Source organism: Rattus norvegicus, chromosome 2, assembly GCF_036323735.1.
Source record: "Rattus norvegicus strain BN/NHsdMcwi chromosome 2, GRCr8, whole genome shotgun sequence".
Taxonomy (NCBI): Eukaryota; Metazoa; Chordata; class Mammalia; order Rodentia; family Muridae; genus Rattus; species Rattus norvegicus.
This window is the reverse complement of record NC_086020.1, coordinates 188,052,402-188,077,607: the sequence shown is the minus strand read 5'-3', so window position 1 is coordinate 188,077,607 and position 25,206 is coordinate 188,052,402. Positions and strand designations below refer to the sequence as shown.

Here is a 25,206-nt window from a genome sequence, read left to right as displayed (position 1 = left end):
TCTGAGCATGTTTGCCCTGCATGTTGTTTAGAAGCAAATCTTGCCCTTTAGTGCTTCAAAGGGATGGCAATTACACAAAGGCATAGATAGATACCAGAGCATTGTGGGGACAGTCTTAGAATTCTCCCAGCAACGCTGAGTGCCTCTAACTACCTAGAACATAGAGTGTGGTTTTGACTTGGACAGCGTGCCTCTACTATGGGGAAAATGATTGCAACATCAACTACATTGTTGCTCTTGGACGTTAACTACAGACCTGGCGCTCTTCCTCCATTTGACCTTCAATTTACTAAGGACAGACTTTCTGTGTGTCTGTGCTTCAGCAACACAAACACTTCCTGGACATGTCCATAGCTTTGCACTGTTCTTAGGCTAACAAACACAAAACGTGCATTTCGCTGCAGCCTGCCAGCTACTGCAATGGAGTACAGAACGCTCCTCTTTCTTCCTCCCCATGGTCCAGACCTGGGGTGACTGCCTCAACCCTCATCCCAGGCTTGTCCCTGATCTAGTTCTGGGGAGCACCTGGCTGAGGTGGGTGATGCAGAAGACAACTTGGAGAGCACAGAGTCCTACTCTAAGTCACAGTCTCCAACGGAAACTCCTGCTAAGTTAAATCGGTGAGCAAGTCAGGATCTTACAGGCCATCAGAGGTTTCTGGATGCTCTGAATCCTGTTGTACATAAAGATCAAAAGCCAGGTCTAGGCCATGGAGACACTCTCACAGACTTTACACTAGATCCAGGTATGGCTTTCGTAGCACATGACTGGAAGTGGGTCTTATACACTAGCATATCCAGTGTGAGGCGTATCTCCGTCCAATCACAGAAGACAGCTGGCAGGGGGCCCATCCCAGATCCAAACCCTTGCCTGAGAGTCTTCAACTAAGACTCTGTGTTGAGGACACAACCCAGAGAAATCTCAGGGAAGTATTTTCTCATTATGGGTGGCTGTCAATGTGGTTTATGCTCCATGGACTGGACTTTTATGTGGACTGGCTTTTGTACATCTTGAGAGGATAGATGGCTCTAAGTGGGCTATGGTAAAAACATATGGGATGGAGCTGCATGGTAGAAGAATTGTGTGGATTAGTCTATTGGTAAGAGAGTACAGGTCTACCCCAGGCATTTACAGAGGCGGGACAACTCAGTGGTGGTAAAGGGTGGGGGCGGGGTAGACATCAGGATTCTTACTGTGATAGAGGATCTGGTGGAGGAAGTGACAAATACGAATGTTGTGATTATCAGTGCAGGTCACCTTCTCCCTATTGGAGCTGAATCAGATCACAAGAGCGCCATCCTACATTGATAATGGAATAGTTGAAGCCAAGGACATTCTTTTGATTCTGGATTTCCCCAAGCTCCCAATGCTCCCTAGTCAAAACAAAAAGCAAAACAAAATAAAACAAAAAACCACAGTCCCTAGTTTATTTAATATATTCTTGGCCAGTTGTGGCTGTTTTCTGCCTCTTTTGCTGCACTCTTAAGGATGTTAACTTAACTTAACTTAATGTTAACTTAACTTGTTTTGAGTAGTTCAACGTCTTGGGGTAAAAAGAGCCTCACATTATGCTCTGTGACTCTTCATTGCTTTTACAAAGCATTGATTCCTTACCATGGGGAAAGAAATGATCTTTTGAAAGCTTTTCTGACCGATACTGTAGTGGATGTATTAAAAGTCTGCTTTGGTTATGATTATCTATCTTTTGACCCTCCCTTGAGGAAGATGAGGAACACTTTAATGAGGTCAGGTCTGTTAGGAGTGCCATGGGACAGTCAATGGTGAGTGTAGAAAGTCTGATGCTACTGGAGAAACTATGGGCCATTTCATTTGAAAAATATAAGAATTCTAAAAATGAAGTCATTTTTAAAGATTGCAGGTTCCTATAAAACATGCATTTGAAGTTACACATTAAACACTACAAACTTAAAGTATGTTTTTATGTGAAATTTATGGAAACTGAGTATTTCCCTAGTCACTAGAGGACACCTCTATTTATTACCTAGAATGATTATGTAGCTTGCTGTTAGATTTTTTGTTATTAGTGTATGATGACATTGGATAATTCATAATCCTAAAATACATGTGGGAAGGGGTAATTTTAAGTAAATATGAATGTGAAAATGGGGAAGAAAAGCAAAAGGAGACCTCAAATGATATAAACAGATGCTGGAGTCTTGATAAAAGAGTGGCCAATAAAACCAATTCGAACAGTATTTCCAGCTTTGTCTGTGCCATAGCTTGTGTAATAGAGGGGAGGATTTGTAAGCATTGGAGGTAAATAGATGGAACTCTTCTCTAGGTGCCCAGGCCATAGTGACTTTGTTTTTTTTTACTTATTCACTTTACATCCTGTTCACTGTCCCAGTCACCCCCTCCTTTCTCCATTCCCTCCTCCCCTTCTCCTCTGAGCTGGTGGGGGTCCCCGGGTATCCCCCCACACTGGCACTTCAAGTCTCTGCCAGGCTAGGCGCTTCCTCTCCCACTGAGGCCAGACAAGGCAGCCCAGCTAGAAGAACATATCCCACATACAGGCAACAACTTTTGGACAGCCCCTGCTTCAGTTGTTCGAGGACCCACATGAAGATCAGGCTGCACATCTGCCACAGATGTGCAGAGAAGCCTAGGTCCAGCCTGTGTGTCCTCTTTGGCTGGTGGTTCAGATTCTGAGAGCCCCGAGGGTCCAGTTAGTTGACTCTGTTGGTCTTCCTGTGGAGTTCCTAGCCTCTTTGGGGCCCACAAAATAGTCATAAGATGCAGATGGAGGAAGGCACAGGGGTGTGGGGATGGGGATGGGAATAGGAATAGGGGCGGGGTTCAGGATCAGGTGTGGGGAAGGACAGGAGAGATGGCTTAGATGGCCATGAAAATGAATGGAAATCTGCAACTGACAAGGTGAGGAGGTGGGGGCATCTCTAGGATGAGACAGAGACTTGGGATAAGGGAGGTACCCAAGAATCAATGGGGGTGACCTCTCGGAGTGACTCACAATATTGGCAATATGGAACATGCAGGAATCCCAGTGGAGTAATAGGGACACCAACCTACTTACAAAACTCTCAACCCACAATTTATCCTGTCTACAAAAAAGGCAGGGACAGGGAATGGAGCAGAGACTGAGGGAATGGCCAACCAATAACTGGTCCAACTTGAGAACCATCCCATAGGCAAGCACCAGTACCTAATGCTATTTATAATACTCTGTTATGCTTGCAGACAGGAGCGTGCTGTCCTCTGAGAGGCTCCCCGCAGCAGCTGACTCAGACAGACACAGACACCCACAGCCAGTGCATGGAGCTTGGGGACTCTTACGGGGAGAATAGGAGGAAGGGTTACAAGCCCTGAAGGGGATAGAACTCTTAAAAGTTTTTATATATTTGTTCATTAGGAAAAAACCCTATTGACTGCAAATAAGATCCAGCCTTCTGATGTGACTGTTTGTGAGCTGTGGGACATGGATGGGTCACTAGGGCACTAGGTCACTTCCCTTTCCTATTGTTTAAATTTAGAAGATGAACCCCCAACAGTCTCCATAGCCTGTTAGCACTCTATGACAATGCCTGTGTGTGTGTGTGTGTGTGTGTGTGTGTGTGTGTGTGTGTGTATCTTTAGCAAGAGGATGTGTGGTTTATAAAGCTAGTAATGGGGAGTTGCTGGGTATCAGATTTTACATCAGGTTTAAGTAGCAAAAGATTGTTATTTCAAAAAGACAGAGTCACTTGTATTCTACTCTAAAGGAATGCTTAGAACAAGGCTATGTCCAGTATCTTAAGATACTATGACGTCAATATCTGAGGGAAAGTGTACTAAATCCCATAATGCAGACGGCCTTGATGAGCTTCTGAAACACTACGTAGTATCTATAAAGTTTACTATTGTCACCCAACACACTCTAAGCTTAGGAACACAATCATATCATGCTGTTAATGCTATCATATAGTATTTTTCCGTCTTGTTCATAGGGCAATCATTTTCACAGCAAATGAGTATACATCTGGATACTGAAATAATCAATCAAAGCCGCTTTCGTTGGAGGCCATGTTAGGACTCATTCATTCATCACCTGAAAGCTGAGTGGGCCAAGCACCTCTGCACAATGGGCATGTGTGGGATAGGGGTGGGAGCAGTGCGAGGTGGCGCATTCAATGGTGGAAAGCCCAGAGCGTCAGTGAGGATGGTGGGAGACAAAAAGCCACACCAAAGCTCATTTGTGTCAATAACTTTGGGGGAAAACATCACATCAGTACTGGCGGTATAGGTAGATTAGTTTATATCGTCACCTCTAAATCAACCCAAAGTGACTCTGAGCCTTTTAGCAAATGTTTGCGGCAATGTGTGCTAATATTCTGAGTGGAAGTATGGGTTCAGCCAGTGCTTCTAGACAGAGTGAAATCGCGGAGTGATTTGTGTAAGATCTTGTAAACTCCCGGCAATCCTTATGTGATCCATGCCACCTTCTGGAAGGCGTTATGGTTTAATGTGAGATGCCCCTCACAGGTTCATGTGTTTGAACCTTTGGTCCCCAGCGGGTGGCACTGTTTGGCGAGGTGATGTAAGCTTTAAATGCATCACTGGGGTACAGGCCTTAGGGATTATAGCTCTAGTCTGCTTCCATTTTGCTCTGCTTAGAGTTAAGCAAGGTGCTGTAACTACAGCAATAGCCACTGCCATGCCTTCCCTGTTGGGATGGACTACATATGCTCAAACAGAGGAAAAACAAAGCTCTCCCTCCCCTCCTCCTCCCCCTCTTCTCCTCCTTCTCCCTCTCCCTTTCTCTCTCTCTCTCTCTGAATGTGATTCTTTCTTTCTTTCTTTCTTTTCTTTTCTCTCTCTTCTTTCTTTTTTCTTTTCTCTCTCTTTTCTTTCTTTTCTCCTCCTCCTCCTCCTCCTCCCCCTCATCACCGTCATCATCATCATCATCATCATCCTCATTATTATACTATTCCCTTTACATCCATCCTGGTCACCCCCTCCCTCAATCTTTCCCCATCCTCCTCCCCTTCTCTTCTGAAGCTCTACTCTCTTTTCAGGGATTTTTATCAGGGATGAAAATGTAGGAAATACCGATGATCATCAAGTTCAGGGAGGAATGTTGTTCTTTCTTGATTGACTGTACCGTGAAGCCTCCTGGCTTTTGGACAGAGAAGCAGATGATGAGACTAAGCTTAGATTTTGAAACTTGAATCTTAGTACCACCACTTTCTAAATGAATGACGTTGGACAACATAAATAAACCTCCAAATGTAGTTTCCTCATCTGTAAAATGGGTATAGAAACATCTTGAATCCAGTCATTTACAAAGATCACAAATATTGTAAGTGATTGTATACAGTCCAAAATATGGTCATGACTGCTACAGTTATCCGTAGTAACAGTTTGAAAGTGAATAAGGTTATTCTTTAACTGCAGGTACACAAAATTATTGTCAGTAAGTCATCTGTTACAAAAGTCTCTCAAATTGTAGCCATCTTTTATAAAACAAAAAAGTTAAAATTAATAAGTTTATCAGTGTTCAGTGACATTAACGATCATAATTCTCTCACTTAATCTGTCAGCCTAGACTATGACTGAACTCAAAGTGGCTAGTTTGTATTTTTGGTCCTCAAGACAGGTACCAGAGTGAATAATTCAGGAAAAACTAGTCATAATGGTTATTTTATTTATTTACTCGACAAAATGAAGTATTTTCTGCTATATCTTTGGAACATTTAGACATAAAGTGTTTAAATTCTTATAATATAAAATGAAAGGTTTGGGTGAATTTCTTTTTTCTTTCTTTCTTTCTTTTTTTCTTTTTTCCAGAGCTGAGGACCAGAACCCAGGGCCTTGGGCTTGCTAAGCAAGTGCTCTACCACTGAGCTAAATCCCCAATCCCTGGTTGAATTTCTTAAAAACATGCATCTAATGTAATTTAAAATTTCCATTAATGAACATCCAATATCTTTTCTTTAGTGACAAAATGACTACATATTCCCTAAGCAGGTGCTACTCAAAATACTTTCTAGAGTAACTTGATTTAATTATACTCTGAAACTAACTGAGGTAGATATAAAATATATATTAACAGAGCTTAAATTGTAACACAACAGTGCTTATTTTCTTTTTCAATTTTATTTTCATTTGCTTTTTTATTTATTCATGGGTATGAGTAAGTATTTTGTCTACCTCTTTGTCTGTGCACCATGTGCATGCCTGGTGGTGCCTGTGGAGATCAGAAGAGGGCACTGGGTCACCTAGAGCTGGAGTTATGAATGGTTGTGAGCCACCATGTGGGTGCTGGGAATTGAACCCAGGTCCTCTGCAAGAACAACAGGTGCTCTTACTACAGAGCCGTCTCCCCAGCCCCAACAATGCTTCCTTTTGTATGCAGAATTTTGAATGGAATAATATAAAAAGAGTTAAAGGAAAGAGCTTGTAATAAACAAGCTTCACTGTGAATGACAAAGCCTCAGATGCTGCATGACCCAGGTCACTGTGCTTGAGGTCCCAGAGCAGCAGGTGATTATGTCCTAAGTGGTAAGAACGTGGCAAATTTTCAAATAAAGGCACAATCTTCCTTTGGTTTGCTTAGTAGATTAATTATGGGAATTGAATGTCTATTAGCACTCTGCTGACCTACGTAACCAAATCCAGTTTTGGCTTCAGGTGACTACAGCTTGGATACTACTGCCAATCAATGGCCAGTGGCAGATCTGAGTCATTTGGAATTTGAATCAATGGTTTGTCCTGCACAAATCATATGAATCCCTTGCCTCCTCTTCCTCTTCATAACAACTAAAACAAGCCCTGACACCCCATGGATCTCCAACATGCACATTAGCGTGTCCTAGAGCCTAGGGAAGCCAACTTTAGAGGCATGTAATACTAAAACAAACAGGAATAGAAATATGAACATAGTTCTGAAGGGACCCACAAATGACTGTGATCAGTCGACTCTATCTTCTATTTTTGAAGAGAGAATCACTTGGAAACCCCTTAAATCAGGCTGTGAAGGATGAATAAACCAGGAAGGGGAAAAGTGGGGAGGGGGATGGACATTGCTACAGTTTGAGTCTGAAATGTCTCCAGCAGACTCCTGGCTTTAAACTCTTAGTCTCCTGCTGAGACTTGTACAGCCTTGGACTTGATCTGACTGGGGTGGCAGAGAATGAAGAAATGACAGACACCCTGACATGAAGCTGGGAGGAAGCTGGCTGTGCTCTTGGAAGGAGCAGCCCCAGCAGCAGCCTGGAAATGCATGCATTTTCCATTTACTGCATGGCCAAGGATGTAGGGAGCTAATCTCCTACTGACTCGAAGGGAGCAGTCTCGAGCTGCAGTCTCCCGGGGCGAGGAAGAATGGCTGATACTTTCTGTACCTATGCAAATGATTTAGTTAAAGGTCATTCTTTCATCAACATTCATACACAGACGGGTAGGGGGAGGGAGTCCTTATCATTCTCCTGAGCCTGACCTAAGGGAGGCTTTGCCATTTCCATGAGTCTGAGGCATTGGCGTCCATGACGTGGTTGCTCAAATATCAACTGTGCACGTTCACACGGGACTTCACTGGGACTCCCACCGTCCCCCAATGGTAAAGCTGCTTTAAGAGGTTCTAGAAACTTTCAGCCCACCCTTTGGCCAAGTTCTCTCTACTTCCTGTGCCACTGAGATGTAAGCAATCTATATAATGCTTTCACAGCTATAGGCAAGAGCCACTCCCGCCTTTATACCTTCTCCATCTTGAAACTATGAGCCAAAATAAACCCTTCCTCTGCTGACACACTTTTGTCGGCAGTGATTAAAGGGACTGCTATGATCTTTCTAGGCAGGGAGATGCCAAGGTGGCTTGGAAGGGACTTAAGGAATTAAGAGTAATTACTGTTAGCAAGCATTTAATAAGTATGGCAGAAGGCTGAAATACGCAGTTGGGGAAAAGCCCATAAACACTGAGATAAGGACTTTATGTTGTAAGCTGTAGAAAAAAAATTTTAAAGCAAGAGAAATAAAAACCACATCATGTGTATTTTAGAAAAGGCAGCCCTGATGAATGCAGGTGACTGATGCAGCCTCTTGAGAACAAGGTATGGCTGCCCACAGCTATCAACTGCTCCGCCAAGTGCGTTCTGTGAATCAGATAGGGGCAAAAGATAAAACAATTACAACCACCCTTCCCCTCTTCTCGCCATAACGTGTGCTAACCCTGATGTTTAAGATGCCTGAAACCCGTGCTGTGACCGTTCTCCCGCCTGCTGACAGTAACAATGCCATAGTCCCACTGTATTACACCCTTACCTCTGTCTGCCATGACAACGTGTCCTGGAGGCCAAAATTTCATATCTAAACTTTCAGTCCTGATTTCCAGGGGCTAAAGAACCCCTTCATTGCCAGAAAAGCCATCCTATCATCTCCAGCTGATGCTGAAGGACAAAGACGCTCTAGAACCGAGCCACTGTTCACATCCCTGCCAGTCTTCATGATAGAAGCCATTGTGGTTGGCCTGTGGCCCTTAGAAGAAAGGGGAGCCCACAGGCCCTGGGCTTCCAGGTTTAAACAGTCTGGGTGAAGAATGCTCATGTATCCCAGCTCCCATTCTGAAGCATTTCTCATGTATTGTGGCAGCACAGGAGGGTGGATTGTGTATCCTGTGAGTACAAGAAGTTTCACTTTAACCCCTTGATCCTGTTAGTGTTCTAGAAGGTCCTAAGAGTGATCTACCATGGCTGTGTTTTCAATCGTGAATGAATGAATCTACTAAGGACATAGTAAACAAGAATCAATAGAAATAGTGGATAGATGATAAAACTCTATCCAATTAATCGAGCAATTGAAGCATCAAGCATAAACCCATTTCTGTGACAATCACCATGACTAAATGCAGTGTGGGAGATCGAGGGTTAATTTACTCCTACAACTCTCAGAACTTCATGGAGGGAAGTCAAGGCAGGAACTGAAGCAGAGGCCATGGAGGGATGCTGTTTACTGGCTTGCTCATCATGATTTGCTCTTATAGAACCCAGGACCACTTGCCCACAGGTAGCACCACCCACATTGGGCTAGGCCCTCCAATATTATCATTAACCAAGAAAAATGTCGGACAGACTTCCCTAAAGGACAATCTTCTAGTGGCGTTTTCTCAGTTGAGATCCTCTCCTCCCAGATGTGCTAAGTTGGTGCCCTGCTCAGTCATGCTAGAGTTTCTGAGCAAAGGCTTTGAGCAGGGCAGACCGCTTCTAGGGATGTGCTTCCGAGCTCCATTTTTATGGGACAAATGATAATTGTCGGAAATGCTTTTCTTGTAGCTGTTCTCAGACACAGTATATGCCACACCCTGAGCTGCTCTCTCTCTTCCCACTACAGAGTTGTGGGGCCAGCCTGCACCAGGAATGAAAGCTTTGGAGGAAACAAAAAAGGGCTCGTTCTCTCTGAGCTCACGTTCCATAACCTTAAATAGTATGTCAACTGACCGATATAATGTGCATTACATCATGCTAAGACAGATACCTCTGGAGTTGGAGAGATGACTCAGTGGTTAGGAGCACTGATTGCTCTTCCAGAGGTCCTGAGTTCAAATCCCAGCAACCACATGGTGGCTCACAACCATCTGTAATGGGATCTGATGCCCTCTTCTGACCTGCAGGTGTACATGCAGATAGAACACCCATGCATAAAATAATATTTAAATCTTTTTTTCTAGTTTTAGAAGATTTTTTTTGTTTGTTTGTTTTCCCTCATCTTTATTAACTTGGGTATTCCTTATTTACATTTCCATTGTTATTCCCTTTCCCGGTTTCCGGGCCAACACCCCTCTTCCCCTCCCCCCCTTCTCTATGGGGGTTTCCATGTTTTTTAAAAAGACAGGTGCTTCTGCAGCTTTTTATTTGATCACATTCATCTTACTAACTTTTTAGCTGTTTTTCCTTTCTGTCCCACAACAGACATTTAGTAAAATTACTTAGCACAATATTTATGAACTTCTATTAGATAACCTATTAATGTTATCCAAAGATTTTACAATTCTATAACTGTGAGAAGCCACTGTGGCACCATTGGGTTTGCCTCTAGTGCTTCTGTGTGTTCAACCAGGGCCAGAGCCGGGAGCCAGGGTGCACAGTAGCTGCTGCCCCTCGCCCACCTGTATTTCCCTGGGCAGTGGGGAAAGTGAAGACAGCTAACAGAGCCCCTTTCTTTCCTCAGTGAAGGGAGCAATAGTCGCAGGGAAAACCTGATAGCTGTTCCAGCTATTGATAATTTTTCTTACAGAACAGGAGATGCTTCATTCCAAAGCTTTAAAAGGAAACCAGAACCAGGGGCCGTGGAGGCAGGGAAGTCGTGCACTTGCAAACAGAGGTCGGGAAGAATTCTTGCTTTGTACTTTGCCAGTATTTTCTCTAATAACAGATAAGCAAAATGTAGGCACACATTGTGGACACAGAGCAGCAGCACTGGGGAGGGGTACTCATAATCAAACAGGGCCGTCCCGCTCGGATCCGCAGATGTTCAAGCTTTTGCCTTCATGTGTCTTTTGCACTAACGTAAACATCACTGCCTGCAGTCAGGCATATTTCCTAAAATAGTAAACATTCCAGTGTTTCCATGGAGAAATCTGACGTGGAGGCTAGTGCAAGAATGTGTTCTGAGTGCTCACGGAGGAGGAGGAAACCCTTACAGGGATTTGTACGTAGCTTAGGCAAGCACCAGACAACTTCATATAAGGAGGTTTGGGGGGTTTTTTGTTTTTGTTTTTTAGAGAAGCTTTTAGTTCCTCATGTTAAGCTGATGGATATTGAACTGGGGACTCATATATAAACCCTCTCTCAGCATTATCCTTGCCCAGTCATAACCTTCATTAGGAACATGTCTCAGGAGTAAGACCTTCTCAGTCAAAGCAACCATAGCTTGGTGACTTAGAGCTGCAGTGGAGGGAGGTAGAGAGGTGGACTCCATACAGTGTCATTGGCAGGATTTACATGGAACTCTGAGGGCTCTGACACTTGAAGAGGAACACAGGCTGTATGAGGGCCTAGTCTTTGTCTCTCAGAAGTTATCATCTATGAAAATCACTTAGGCAGGGAAAACGTAAGGCAATGTAGAAAGGTGAAGCCATTGTGGACTATGGTAAGCAGCCAAGATTTTGGTCTGTAAAGCATGAAATGATTTAAGAAAATGGAGACATAAAAGGGAAAATACCGGTTTATTCATTCAAGGACTATTTACTTATATCTAGAAAAATACTGATCTAAGTGCCGTCTTAGACTATTTATGCCACTGTAACCAAAAGCTACACTGGGTAGCTTAAAAACAAGAGGAACTTATTTCTCTTAGTTGGGAAGCTAACATTCCTGACTGCAATTGTAAACAAACTGGAAGTCTCCTGCTTTGAAAGTTTCCCAATGTTACATTAGTTGGTGGAGAGCTCCATTGTTTCTTATTTCCAGCACCTGGAGGCCATGTACTGTCTGTGTGTTGTCACAAATCATAACTTTTGTGGCTTTCCTTGGATACAACACATTTTTTTGTTTGTTTGTTTGTTTGTTTCATCTTATATGCCTGAACCATTTTGGAGGTGGGGCAGAGCTTTTAGTAATTAGGATAGTTACAGCAGTGAAACCCAGTAGAGCTGGTTTGGAACATGGCGGTTTCCCACTTCTCATTTATTTGGAAACTCCCTCCTAAGCCAAAATTAGACCTTAGAAACAGGTCAGCTCCATTGCCACACAGTGGATGCAAAATGACGATAGTTCCAAGAGAAACTTCTCAGACTCTAATATGTAAATGGGGAGGGTAACAGCAACAAAACAAAACAAAAAAAAAACAAAACAAAACAAAAAAAAACACTAACAGAAGAATACTTGTTCACCCAATGGGAATATAGTCCTCCCTCCTTCTCTCTCTCCTTCCTTCCCTCCCTCCCTTCCTCCTTCCTTTTTCCCTTTATAATTTTTGACACAGGGTTTCCCCTGTAATCCAGGCTAGCCTAGAACTCACAATGTAACTCCAGGCTGTTCTTTCAGGCAGTGCCAATCTTCCTGCCCCGGCTTCATGAGTGCTAGGATAACAGGCTGCCATGAGCCACCATCCCCGACTGGGGTATAGTTTTTTTTTTAAATTCAACATTAATTTTATAAGTAGGTTTTCTGATAGATTTTTTTCATTGACCTATATAACTTTTGATCTTTTTTCTTTCAAAAAATATTTTATTGTATATGTGCTTTGCCTACATGTACATCGATGCACTACATGTGTACAGTGCTCATGGAGAGCAGAAGAGAGCTTCAGATTTCCTGGAATTGAAGTTACAGATGGTTGTGAGCCACCATGTGGGTGCTGGGAACTGAACTGGGGTCTGGGGTCCTCTCCAAGAGCAGTAAGTGCTCTTAACACCGAGCCATGTCTCCAGACCCTGTAGAACTTCTGATATTTTTACCGAAGGTTTTTTTTTTCCTGAATCCAATTTAGGGTAGTTCTAGTTCAGTGATTTTCAAAGCACAGCTCTGGAAGACAGCAGCAGCACCAAGTGGCACCACCCACAGCAAGATCTTGGGATTTGATAGGAATGCAAAGTCTCAGGACCCATCCCAGATCTACGTACTGAATACAAACGCCAAGGGTTTGGTCCAAGCAATCTGATCTGTATTTTAGTACCTCCCACCCTCACACTCCCTATGTATCTATGGATACTAAAGTGTGAACTATTGTTTCTACTTTAAAACTTCATTTTGGGGCTGGAGAGATGGCTCAGCGGTTAAGAGCACCCGAGTGCTCTTCCAGAGGTCATGAGTTCAATTCCCAGCAACCACATGGTGGCTCACAACCATCTGTAAAGAGATTCGATGCCCTCTTCTAGTGTGTCTGAAGACAGCTACAGTGAACTTATATATAATAAATAAATAAATCTTTTAAAAAATGTATACTCCTTTAAAAAAAACAAAAAAACTTCATTTTGTGTAAAAAGCCAGACTTGACATCAGAAGGTTAACAGAGGTAGGTAGCAAAAGAGGATATGGTGTTGGGGTAATGCTGATAGCAGACGCCCCCTAACAGTGACAAGCAATTTATGGGGTCAGTACTACTGATGGAATTAAAATTAAGTATCTGGGGCTAGCAAGAATGTCCAGCAGGAAACTCTGATCTCTTTTTAACTCCTTAAAAAAAAAAAAAGATTTATTTATTTTATGTATGTGAGAACACTGTAGCTGTCTTCAGACACACCAGAAGAGGGCATCAGATCCCATTACAGATGGTTGTGAGCCACCATGTGCTTGCTGGGAATTGAACTCAGGACCTCTGGAAGAGCAGTCAGTGCTCTTAACCACTGAGCCATCTCTTCAGCGCCACATTCTTTCTTTTCCCTGGCAATTCATACCTTCTTAGGTTAAAGTTCGTTATAAAATTACTTCACAGATAAAATGTTACATAAAAGGAGTTACAGAAGGATGTTGATAGTAGGTTCAAAATAGTATTTCATTCTATAAGCACATTATAAATTCAAAGTAACAGTTTCACTTGGCCTTGCTTTCTCACAGTCAATCCCTATGGCTTCATTCTTCGGCCTGACCTGGAAGGAATGTTTTTGATCACAAATTTGTTTCAAGCTTGCTTTCTTATTCTAGTGCAATTAGCCCATGACACATGGAGGTTTGCAGAGCCCTAGTTGCAGCTCTGTTCTACACAGACGGGATTGCTTGTATATTTAGGAATCCTATAAAATCATTGGATTTATGAAATCATCAATTTATCTATGCAGCATTACTGTATGAAATTTGCTCAATAGGGTGAACTAATGCCCAGGAATCATTAGGCTATGTAATCGTGACAGCAAAGGCATGTCGGCAGCAAGCAGCAGTTCTGGGATTGAGTTTCTGGTGACCTTGCAACACAGAGCTCACCCACTGAAGGCCATGTAAAATGGTGGGCTATCTCCAGAAAACTCACTTGCATGCCTTAGTCTTTCCTAGATCGCTTCTGACAACATTGTTCATTAGGAATCTATGGACCGGACAGATATAAGTGACTTCACCTAAAGTTAGTCATCTAAGTACTAACTACTGCATGCTACGAAAGTTTATACTTCTCCATCTCTGTTCATCATTGAAGGAAGTCAGAACAGGAACCTGTAGGCAGGAGCTGATGCAGAGGCCGTGGAGGTTTGCTCCCCATGATGTGTTCAGCCTGCTTTCTTTTCTTTTCTTCATTAATTTATTCACTTTACATCCTGATGTCGACCCCCATCCCTCCTGTCCTCCCAGTACCACCCTTACAAATCCCTCCCCCACCACTCCCTCCTCTTCTTCTCAGAGAAGGGGAAAACCCCCTTGGGTACCACCCCACCCTGGGACATCAAGTAGTAGCGGACTAAGTGCATCTCCCGCACCGAGGCCCAATCAGGCAGTCCGGTTAGGGGAAGGGATCCAATGGCAGGCAACAGAGTCAGAGACAGTCTCTCCTCCAGTTGTTAGAGGAGCCACATGAAGACTAAGCTACACATGCTACACATGTGCCTAGGTCCAGCCCCTGAATGCTCCGTTTCCTCTCCGTGAGCCCCCATGGGCCCAGGTTAGTTGACTCTGTAGATCTTGTGGTGTCTTTGTCCCTTTCACACTAGCTCAATTCTATCTCCCACTGTTCCAACCCAGGACCACCAGCCCAGGGATGGTACCACCCATAACAGGGCTGGGCCCTCCCCCATTAATCACTAAGAACATGCCCTATAGCAGTGGTTCTCAGCCTTCCTAATGGTGCAACCCTTTAATAATATTCTCATGTTGTGGTGACCCCCAACCATAAAATTATTTTTGTTGCTACTTCAAGACTGTAATTTTGCTACCGTTACAAATTATAATGTAAGTATCTGTGCTTTCTGATGGTCTTGGGAGATGATCCCTGTGAGAGAGTCATTTGACCCCCAAAAGTTCACAGCCCACAGGCTTGCCTATGGCCAGATCTATGGAGGCAGTTTCTCGATTGAATATCCCTCCTCTCTGATGACTCTAGGTTGTACCAAGTTGACATAAAACTAGCCAGCACATTTTCCTTTGAAATTAATTTTTCACTCTCTCATCCTAAAATCGTTCCTGACCTGTACCACAATAGATGTATTTTTCCTATTTTTTTTTACCTCAAATGATTGAAACAATTACATTTCACATAAAATATTTCATTGTATATGGCTGTTTTTCATTACCAAGTTTTTGAGATCCATGCTTAAAGACACATCAGAGCTGGTTCTTCTTCACGGCTGGTTAGTGTTGAACAACTATGTAAGAACATGCTTATCCTACCTTGTGTAAGACAGGATCTCCCTATGTAGCCCTGACTGGCCTAGAACTTGAAATGGAGAGTCAAGCTCACAGAGATCTGCCTGTCTCTGCCTTCCAGGTACTGGAATTAAAGTTATGTGCCACCAAGCCAAGCATCTTACCTTGTTTTAAAGAAACGTTCTTTAACTCACAAAGTATTATATATTTATTATAAAAATTATAGAATCCAAGTGATGGAAAAGGAGTAAACATCCATTTTGCTCTCCAGTTATAACCATCATTATTAACTTGTATATCCCTATAGAGCCTTTGCTCATATTGAGCTGCCCATCTTGTATGCATATCATGCAAGTTACAAGCATTTCTCTTCAGTTTCAAGCTTTATGGCTTAGATCTAAGTAGAACTTGATATGTTAAACTGACACAGCTTTTGAATTTTCCTGTGGCATCTTTTTTAAATTTAAAGGTTAGGGCTAGAGAGGTGACTCAACTAAGAGTACTTGTTGGGTTTGCAGAGGACCTGGGTTGACCCTCCCAGCACCCTTATGGTGGCTCATAACCCTTTGCAACTGTTGTTCTGGGAAACCAACTCCCTTTTCTGAACTCCTGGGGCAGCCGGCACACTTGTAGTGCACATTCATACACGCAGGCAAAACATTCATTTGCAATATTTTAAATGTAAACAATTTTTCAAAAATTCAATGAAATAAAAATTAAAGGTAATACCTGAGTATTTATTGGCCCAAGTTCAAATGGTTCCCGGTATAAAGAATAAAATGTCTTCATCTAGTTCCTTCCACTCCATTTTGTTTCCTCCCTTAAAGGAACTACTGTTAACTACAAATTGTGATGAAGATGATGACAAGGGTCCTAACATGTTAAGCTTCTTGTGGTGTTTCTTCTAAGTTTTATTTAAGCTTCAAGCTTTGTTATCTACACAGCACAATCTTTTCACTCTGATCGAGTTATTTTAAACATCAAAGATCATGGGAGGGCAGGTTCTGCTATGATAGATCACATGATAGATCATATTTTTCAGTGTCATTCCGGAGTATTTTGTGTAGGAGGGAGTAGAGTGCTCTCTGCCTGTCCATCGGTCAGAGTGAGTTCAGAAACTCTGCTTTAATAGATTTTTGTAGATTTCAAAGACTGATGCTCAGTTTCTTTTCACTTTCAAGCTCACATAACTTAAGGATTAAAAAAAAACGTAGCTGCTTTTACTTGTAATCCCATTTTATGGTCTTTAAATGAAATTATATATACAAAGCTAGTTGCATACAACGCTACAGGATTTTGTTTAGGCGATGAGAACAATTGCGATAGCCCCAGCCCCACAATTTTTTAATCTAAAAGTCATTAGTTAGGGACCCAAGTGTCTGCTGTGGAGGACAAGGGGTTGTTGGGGGCACTGTTCTTCCTCTGATATTCTCTCTAAAGCCGGAAGGTGAATTTCTTACTGGCAGCAGTTTGTGATACCTGCATGTCATCCAGTTCCTGCTCCCGGCTCTCCTCTTATACGCATGAAGCTCTATAAGAAAGAGTTGGGAGACTTAACTACAGTAGTAAAACCAGGTACTAACTATGCCAGTGAATTTCCAGCCCTAATTCTGAAGTACTTGAATTGAAAACGCTTTCCAAGAAGTGTCTGTCTCCCGTCTACCAGAACCTGAAAGAGAATTTGTGATAATCTCCTCTCAGGAGGCCTGAAGCTTGACAAAGCCCATTCTCTTGTTATCTTTAAAATCTTGATCATCAGATGTAGTCACGTGGTGTTTGCTGAACTCTCAGGTTCCTGCGTTGTACACTGTCCATTCACCACTCACCACTTCACAAAAGGACGAAACATCTAGGCCTGCTATCCACACGTCACCCGGCATTGATAGAAACACTAGTCTCTTATATCAATCCGGTAGTAGGTAAGGTCCAACTTTAACTTGGCCTCGCAAACTCTGTCAACCAGTCTCTTCTTTATCAGGCTTTCCCTAACCATCTCTGCAGCCTGGGGCCTTCTGATCCCAGAGTCAGACAGTTAGGAGAGGAGGTGGGGCAGCAGCAGAAGGCGGTGGCGCAGCGGTACCTAGTGGCACCGCCAAGCCACATCCAGTGTACGTGGCATTGGCGTTGACAGACAGGGAGGGGACTGGGCTTTCTCCTCCCTGGGTGGAGCCTCAAGGCATCCAGAAGAGGAGGGAGATTCCATGAAAGGATCAGGGTGTGTATTTGATCTTATCAGAGTAAAGCAGACAGGCGTGTCGATCCTATATAATCTCACTTTCCATTCTCCACTCCGAGCAAAGTCCGATTTACCGGGCTAGCCGGAGAGACTGGATTGAGGGCCAGGCAAAGTACTCGCCAGCCCGCATGCGCGGAGCCACAGCGATCGGACTACAACTCCCAGACGAGTCTTGGGGAGACCGCCTACACCGGCGCCATCTTGAAATCTGATGCTTCATCTCCCGGGCTTTGCGTCAGCTCTGAGCCGACACTACTGTCCCGGAGCCCAGCTTGCCCGCCCGGGAGGACGTAGAGGACAAGGCGGCCCGCGGGAGAGACAGCTGTGGGGGCCCTGGCAGCAACCTCGCGCTGCTTGTGCTCTGTCACTCAGCATCCCCGTCCGTGCTGCGCCCGCGCCCGCCCCCTGCCCGAGGGGCGGGGCTGGTTTGTGGTACCCAGAGCCTGCGCACGCTGAGGTGTGCCCCAGCCAAGTGAGGACCTGGGACTGGGCCATGCCAGCCCCAGACCATCAAGGTGGGAAGAGGACCGCATCCCAGAGCCAGTGAGCAACCCGCAGCTGTGGCCGCTACAAAGAAGTCCCGCACCCTCCAGGAGTGAAAATGAAAGAGATTTGCAGGATCTGTGCCCGCGAGCTGTGTGGAAACCAGCGGCGTTGGATCTTCCACACCGCGTCCAAGCTCAACCTCCAGGTTCTGCTTTCGCACGTCCTAGGCAAAGATGTCACTCGTGATGGCAAAGCCGAGTTTGCTTGCAGCAAATGTGCTTTCATGCTCGATCGCATCTATCGATTCGATACTGTCATTGCCAGGATCGAAGCCCTTTCTCTTGAGCGCTTGCAGAAGCTGCTCCTGGAAAAGGATCGCCTCAAGTTCTGCATTGCCAGTATGTATCGGAAGAATAATGATGACTCTGGCGAGGAGAACAAGGCGGGGAGTGGGACGGTAGACATTTCCGGCTTGCCAGATATGAGGTACGCTGCACTGCTCCAAGAAGACTTTGCCTATTCAGGGTTTGAGTGCTGGGTAGAAAATGAAGATCAGATTAACGACTCACATAGCTGTCATGCTTCCGAAGGGCCTGGAAACCGACCCAGGAGATGCCGTGGTTGTGCAGCTTTGCGGGTTGCAGATTCCGACTACGAAGCCATTTGTAAGGTGCCTCGAAAAGTGGCCAGAAGTATTTCTTATGCCCCCTCTAGCAGGTGGTCTACCAGCATTTGCACTGAAGAACCGGCATTGTCAGAGGTTGGGCCACCAGATTTACCAAGCACAAAAGCACCCCTGGATGGTGAAAGCATGGAGGAAGGGACACCAGGTTCCTCTGTGGAATCTCTGGATGCTAGTGTCCAGGCTAGTCCTCCACAACAGAAAGATGAGGAAACGGAGAGAAGTTCGAAAGAACTTGTAAAGTGTGACTACTATTCTGAGGAACAGACTCCACAGCTTTTGTGTAACCACAAACTGGAGCTGGCTCTTAGCATGATTAAAGGTCTTGACTATAAGCCCATTCAGAGTCCCAGAGGGAGCAAGCTCCCGCTTCCAGTGAAATCCATCCTACCTGGAGCCAAGCCTGGCCATATGACAAATGGAGTTAGTTCCAGTTTCCTTAACAGGCCTTTGAAACCCCTTTACAGGACACCCGTGAGTTATCCTTGGGAGATTTCAGACCTACCGGAGCTTTGGGATGACCTCTGTGATGAGTATTTGCCGATCGGGTTCCAGGTATACACAATGGCTGCCTGTAGTGCCTTTCGGATGAGCTGTCCACAGGTTTCCCATGGTTTGTTGAGCTCCAGGCTCAGGTCTAGGCTGGAAAAAAAACAAAAACTAACCTTTGAGCCTGTTTCAGCTACTCCTTTTGGGTGTGCCCCTTAGAAAATGTGATTTACATTTACATAAGTTACTTTTCCTTAACCATTTAAACAGTATCAGTTTAGCAGTTCCTATTGTCAGATTTGTGTGTAACAAAAGATAAAGATTCTTTTTCTGCAGAAAGAAGTCTCTTTTGGCACAGGAAGCCATCCCCCCACACCACCCCTTGACTGTTGCTGGGCTTTGTTTTTAGATTTGTGAATGATGTTCTTCCCATTGTCTTTCTGTGAGAGAGTTAGGTTCCTGGCAAGTTCTCCCTGGAGTTTTAAGCTTTTCACCCCCGCCCCCCCCCCCATGCCTCAAAATGGTTAGTACATTTAACAGGTTAGAGTGAAACCTATTAATCCATCGGGAAAGCATTAGAAAGAACATCTGGGCAGTGTTTGTTATAATTAGCAGTCATCTAATAGCTAATGGTAACTTGTTCATGGAAGATACTTGGGATTCAAATGTTGTCCCTCATAAAGTTAAGCTGAAAACTGCACAAGCAGCTTTTCTACTGAGCCCTACTAGAAGATATTTGCTATTGAGGAAGGATTCACTCACCCTACTCTTGACTTTTCTTAATGACTGGAGAATGGCAGATGAACTCGATTTAATCTATTCATGCCCACCCAACTGATTTCACAGTATCCTTTTAAATTCAGCCACAGGGATCTGGCAGATGCTACTTTGTTTCTATCGCAAGATTCATTTAACTTTGTTAAGCATCCTGGCACATTCATTCTGTAGAGGTACCACTCACTGCTAACATGGACAATCTAGAAGACAGTAGGAAAGCTTAGTCCTCAGTCAACAGGGGTCCAGAATTACAGTCTGGTAATGAATGAAGTTGAGATTGCAATGAAGTGGGATTTTTGAGGCATACATACGCTACATGTAAAATTTGTATACCAGTAAGAACTTTAGCAGAATGTGCAAGAAGTTTTTAAAATCTATGCAAAATTATCAGAAACAGCACATATGAGAGTGTTATAAAAAAGTAAAAACAAAAACTCAGTACTTTGATTTGCGTGAAATGTTAAGCATTAGATATGCCCAGCACTTGGGTACTTCTTCTTTTTCAATGGATCTCCACTGCTATGTTTGGTTCAAACAGTGTTTCTGTGACCACTCATGGATACTACAAATTAAACACTCATATAAATCTCATTTAATATCTAAAACGAGGCTGGTCACGATGGGGAACTAAATTGTCTTCTCCCAACCATGGCCAGTACTGCAGCAAGTTGAAGACCTGAAGATTCCACAGACAACAAGGTTTTGTTTACTCCATATGTAATTGAAACAAAGACCTTTCTGGTATTTCACCTGGACTCAGCCGGTTTTGGAGATGGGAAGGATTTTCAAGAACACCCCTCATTAAGAATGTTGGAATGTTGTTTAAATGAGAGCCTTGCTGAGCCAAAGTTCCCTCACCGATTTCAGTCAAGACCTTTTAACTCTGTACATTTAATTACATTGCCTGAAGCACATCACCTTAACCTATTTTAAACCAAGAACCCTCTTTCTGTATCCAAGGATTCCAGGAGGATTTTCGGGGTTTCTGTAAAAAAAAAGAATAAGGATGGTAATCGTATCCTCAGATCAAGTCCCTTTGTTAAAGTTACTGTGAACGTTAGAGCTTTGAACCAGTGGGATATGACCCCCGTTGTCACATGACTTCATTCTTTACTGTGTGTAGTATAAGACATTGGGTGGTGAGAGAAAATGCCCTGAGCTTCAAGAACGAGTTTTAATTACTATATTTTTTCTAAAAACTAAAGATGCAGGGGAAAATAGTTATACTGAGTTCAAAGTGTTTGTAAACACAATACGTATTTTATTCTGGATGTTAATCTAATTGATTAAGTCTGATTGATTTTTAATCTCCTTAAGGGCTAGTATGGTATTGGGTAAATACATAGCCAGGTGGGACAAGGGCAGACTGCCTTTTATCAGTTCCTCTGAGCATGTGTAGGAAGAATACCAAATGCAGGGTTTGGATAGCTTTCTTTTAGACCGGTAGATACGAGAACCTTCCTACAATAGGAAGGAAACCTGAAGGGCCATTCTCTTAGTCATTTTCATCCTTTTGTTTAGTCTTCCACTTAACCCTTTGTATGCGTATTAGCTACCAGCCTCAAGATTCTTCCTGAGAGCTTTGCTTCCTTTCCAACCCCATGCCCGCTTCTTTTTCCTTATGTTAAGGTAAATGGCTACAGTCTATTTGTCTTGCTTACTGATGTATGCAAATCACGTATTTGCCTTCTGTGGACTGCCTGGAAGATCCAGGCTCTTGACATTATTAGCAGGAAGGTTTGAGGTCTTCTTCTGGGTAGTGACTTCTTTCTTTATTGTCCTGCCTGAGGTAGAAAAGCTATGATTGGGGGTGTGGTCCCTTAGTAAGCAGCAGTTCACAGAGAGCTCTGAGCTACCAGGTCCATTGTATCTAGAATCAAAGAGCTCACTTTTGCTTCAAACCTTACAATGTCCAGGTCTGCTCTTTGGGGACTATGGTGAGTTTGTCCCACTTAATACCTTAGCTGTTTATTTAGGCCGATAAGACCCTTTGGAAAAATGCAGATGTTAGATAATAGTCATAGGCTGGTTCTTTCATTTCATGCTCGCTGATGTCTCTTGTTTGTCTCTGATGATTAACAGAAGGATAGAAAGTGATAGCAGTTTGAGATCTGTGACTCATTATTTTTTTTTTATTTATTTATTATATATAAGTACACTGTAGCTGTCTTCAGATACACCAGAAGAGGGCATCGGATCTCTTTACAGATGGTTGTGAGCCACCATGTGGTTGCTGGGAATTGAACTCATAACCTCTGGAAGAGCAGTTGGGTGCTCTTAACCGCTGAGCCATCTCTCCAGCCCCTGTGACTCATTATTGTAAGGATAAGAACATGCCAGGAAAATGCTGTTAATCCAGAGGTAAAAACACTGCTTTTGGGGTTGGGGATTTAGCTCAGTGGTAGAGCGCTTGCCTAGGAAGCGCAAGGCCCCGGGTTCGGTCCCCAGCTCCGAAAAAAAGAACCAAAAAAAAAAAAAAAAAAAAAAACCCACTGCTTTTTAGCCTTGTGCAGCACTGGGCCTGGACTCTGCTTTCCTTTTCAGACTGATAAAGCATGCATACCAACTCTAACTTGAAAATGATTAATCCGAGAGGACATCCTGCTTAGGCCATGGTCTTAGAGGCCAAGCATCTGGGAGTGACCTGATGCTACTAAATCAAGGACTACTGACATCCGGCTCTGTAAATTTTCTGGGGACACATAGGCTTATGTGCTTGGTACTTTACAAGAATTTAGTGCACGTTCCTGACACAGAGGAACTTAGTAAGTGCCCTTTGGGCGTCTCTGAAAAGGCTTTTTCTCTGCTCTAAAAGAATAAGTTATGAAGAAAGGGGAAATGGTCTCTCATGTTTTAAGTAAGTCATTTACAGAGTCTGAAGCTCCCTGGGACTCACGCTGAGACAGTTAGAAATGAAGCATATGTGAGTATAAACATGTATATATACACGTAGACAAGTAAATGACCTTGCTTCTAAGGCAGCTCCTGAAGGATTAGAATGTTGGATGGGGAAGTAGGTATCAGGCTTGGTTTAACTTGGTTTTGTTTTTATTGGTTTTAGTCATTAGGCGCAAGCCTTTGATCCCTAAAATGTTCGAAACATTATGGGAAGCCCTGGATTTATAGGAATAAAAGCTGCATTACCAACTGCAATGTGACTTGAATAGCTTAGCCTACCTTTTATAGCTTCCTTTTCCTTGTATGTGAAGTGGAATTGGGGCAGCTGGCTAGTTTGTTTCTCCCTTCAGAGCTCTGAGGTCTCTGATTTAAAGCAAATAATTAACACTGTCTTCCTGCCACTTTAATGTTAAAACTGTACCCTGATACCCAGCACTAGAGATTAGGGACTGAGCCCGCGGTCTTGTGCACACTAGGTTATCATGCCTTACAGCTTGGCTGTATCTCCAGCCCCGGGGTTATGTCTTCCATTGTGCTTGCTGTGGGTGAGATTTCAAATTTGTAGTACAGCGTTACTGGACAGTGATTTTACACTAAGGAGGCAAATAGCTAGGTCTTATACATGCTGCTTTTCCAATCAATCACTGACGATTTTATTTGTCCCTTAGAATTGTATCTATTTCAGTCATCCCTTGTGGTATATGTGTGACATAATCCATATTGCTTTGGGGGAGACTTCTTGTATTCACCATAACAAATACCTCAAGTATTTCTGGGGGTCATCCCCTTTGCTTCTCCTGCCTCCAGTTGTCTGGAGCAACAGCACATGAGCTGTACTAGACCATGTACCTCTTCCTCTGCTATCTTTATTATCATCCACCTTTCACCTGCATTCTGGCTGATCTCTCCTGCCGGGTAACTGTCCATCACCACTGAGCAGCTGCAGTGAGCTTCTAAAATCTTAAATACAATTGCTTTTCTGTTAGAAACACTGCAGTCAGGGCTGAAGACATAGCTGCACAAGGCCCTGGGTTCGATACCCAGCAGCACCAAAACCAAAATATGAGTACATGAAACACTGCAGACAGGTTTCATCCAGTTTAGATAAATCCAGCTTGATTACCCGTGCTGTGCAAGAGGTTAAGACCTGGGCTGTGCCTCCCTTCACACTGGTTCTCATTTCCCTCCCCTTTGTCCAGTGTGTTCCAATAAGGTCCACCACCAGCCTGTGTCCCCCTTTCACACTCGTGGCTAGTCAGAGTTGAAATGTGCTCTGTGTATAAACAGACTTCAAATTTCAAATGCTGGAAAATCCTATATCGACCACATTTGTAATGTTTCAGAAATACTTGCTTTGACACTTTATCAAAACTGAGTTCACTTTTTTATTTACTTTTATTCAGTGAAGCTATGAGAAAATGAAATGTGACACAGGTGGCTCACAGCGGTTTTCTCTTGGGATGTGCCCTTCTGGGTACTTATGCCTTTTCTTTCTCAGGCTCACTTTCCATCGGCTCTTCCCTCTGCCTGGCTTGGTTTCTGTTTCTTTTAGAATAACTGGCTACTTCCCCTTCAGATGTCCATTCTGATACTGTCTCAGGAGGAAAGCGCTCTGGTAGGTAGATATGAAGTCTCAGGAGGAACACTCTTTCTGGTCGATACAGAGTAACAGTCACCAATTCTCTGCAGTGGTTTCCTGTGTTACTGCACAGGACTTTTCAAGTCGCCTACACTCTACTCTGTCTTTCCATATTTACCATGTAGCCACCAAACCCAAGCTCTGCAGAATCTTCAACAGAAGTCACTTTGTCCCATACAGTATTCCTTTTCCAACATAATGTCTGCTACTTAGTGCTCAGCCCACCTGTGAGAGAGTAGATGAAGCTGAAGGAGCTGTGGTGATAGCAAGAAGCATAACCAGGGTAAATGGGCCCATGTCACTCCCGTTTCTTTCAAAGCAAGCACTGAAGTCCAGCTTCTGGAGGATGCTGTCAGAAGTCCCCATGCCTCTGTGAGTCATTCCACCAACTTTCAGAACTCTGCAATGGTCTCCATGTCCCGCCATTTGTTTACGATCGAGACTGTGTCTCAGTACCTCTTTGATCACCTTACCTCTTAAGATTTCGTTTTATCAATTCATTTAGTGGTGATAAAATAGACTTTTAATGAGCTGTTCTGAAATAGCTGTGCTTTTATGAAGGTAGTAAACATCCTTTTTTGTGCCTGTTTTTCTAGATTTCATTGCACCCTTTTAATTCTTAGCAAGGATTCCAAGCTGGGTGCAGTGATGCAGGCTTGTAATCTTAGCAGTTGAGAGACTGAAGCAGGATTGTGGGGTTTGAGGCCAGACCGGGGTTATGAGATCCTGTCTCAAAACAAAGCAAACAAACAAACAAAAACCC

At 43.5% G+C, this 25,206-nt stretch overlaps 1 protein-coding gene across 40 annotated transcripts in view; it reads left to right on the top strand.

Moving 5' to 3' along the window:
* The window catches only part of Pde4dip (phosphodiesterase 4D interacting protein), a 196,936-nt gene that overhangs the window by 101,330 nt on the left and 70,400 nt on the right, over positions 1-25,206 (top strand). For 6 of the 40 annotated variants that reach the window (XM_063282471.1, XM_063282459.1, XM_063282456.1 and 3 more), the window contains exon 1: positions 12,999-19,195. The exons of 32 other annotated variants lie outside the window; for them this stretch is intronic. In XM_063282471.1, coding sequence (XP_063138541.1) covers positions 18,074-19,195 — 1,122 coding nt within the window. In that variant the 5' untranslated portion in view covers positions 12,999-18,073. Of the gene's footprint in view, positions 1-12,950; positions 19,196-25,206 lie in introns of those variants that run through there. 2 more of the 40 variants (XM_063282464.1, XM_039103047.2) reach the window with 2 other exon arrangements.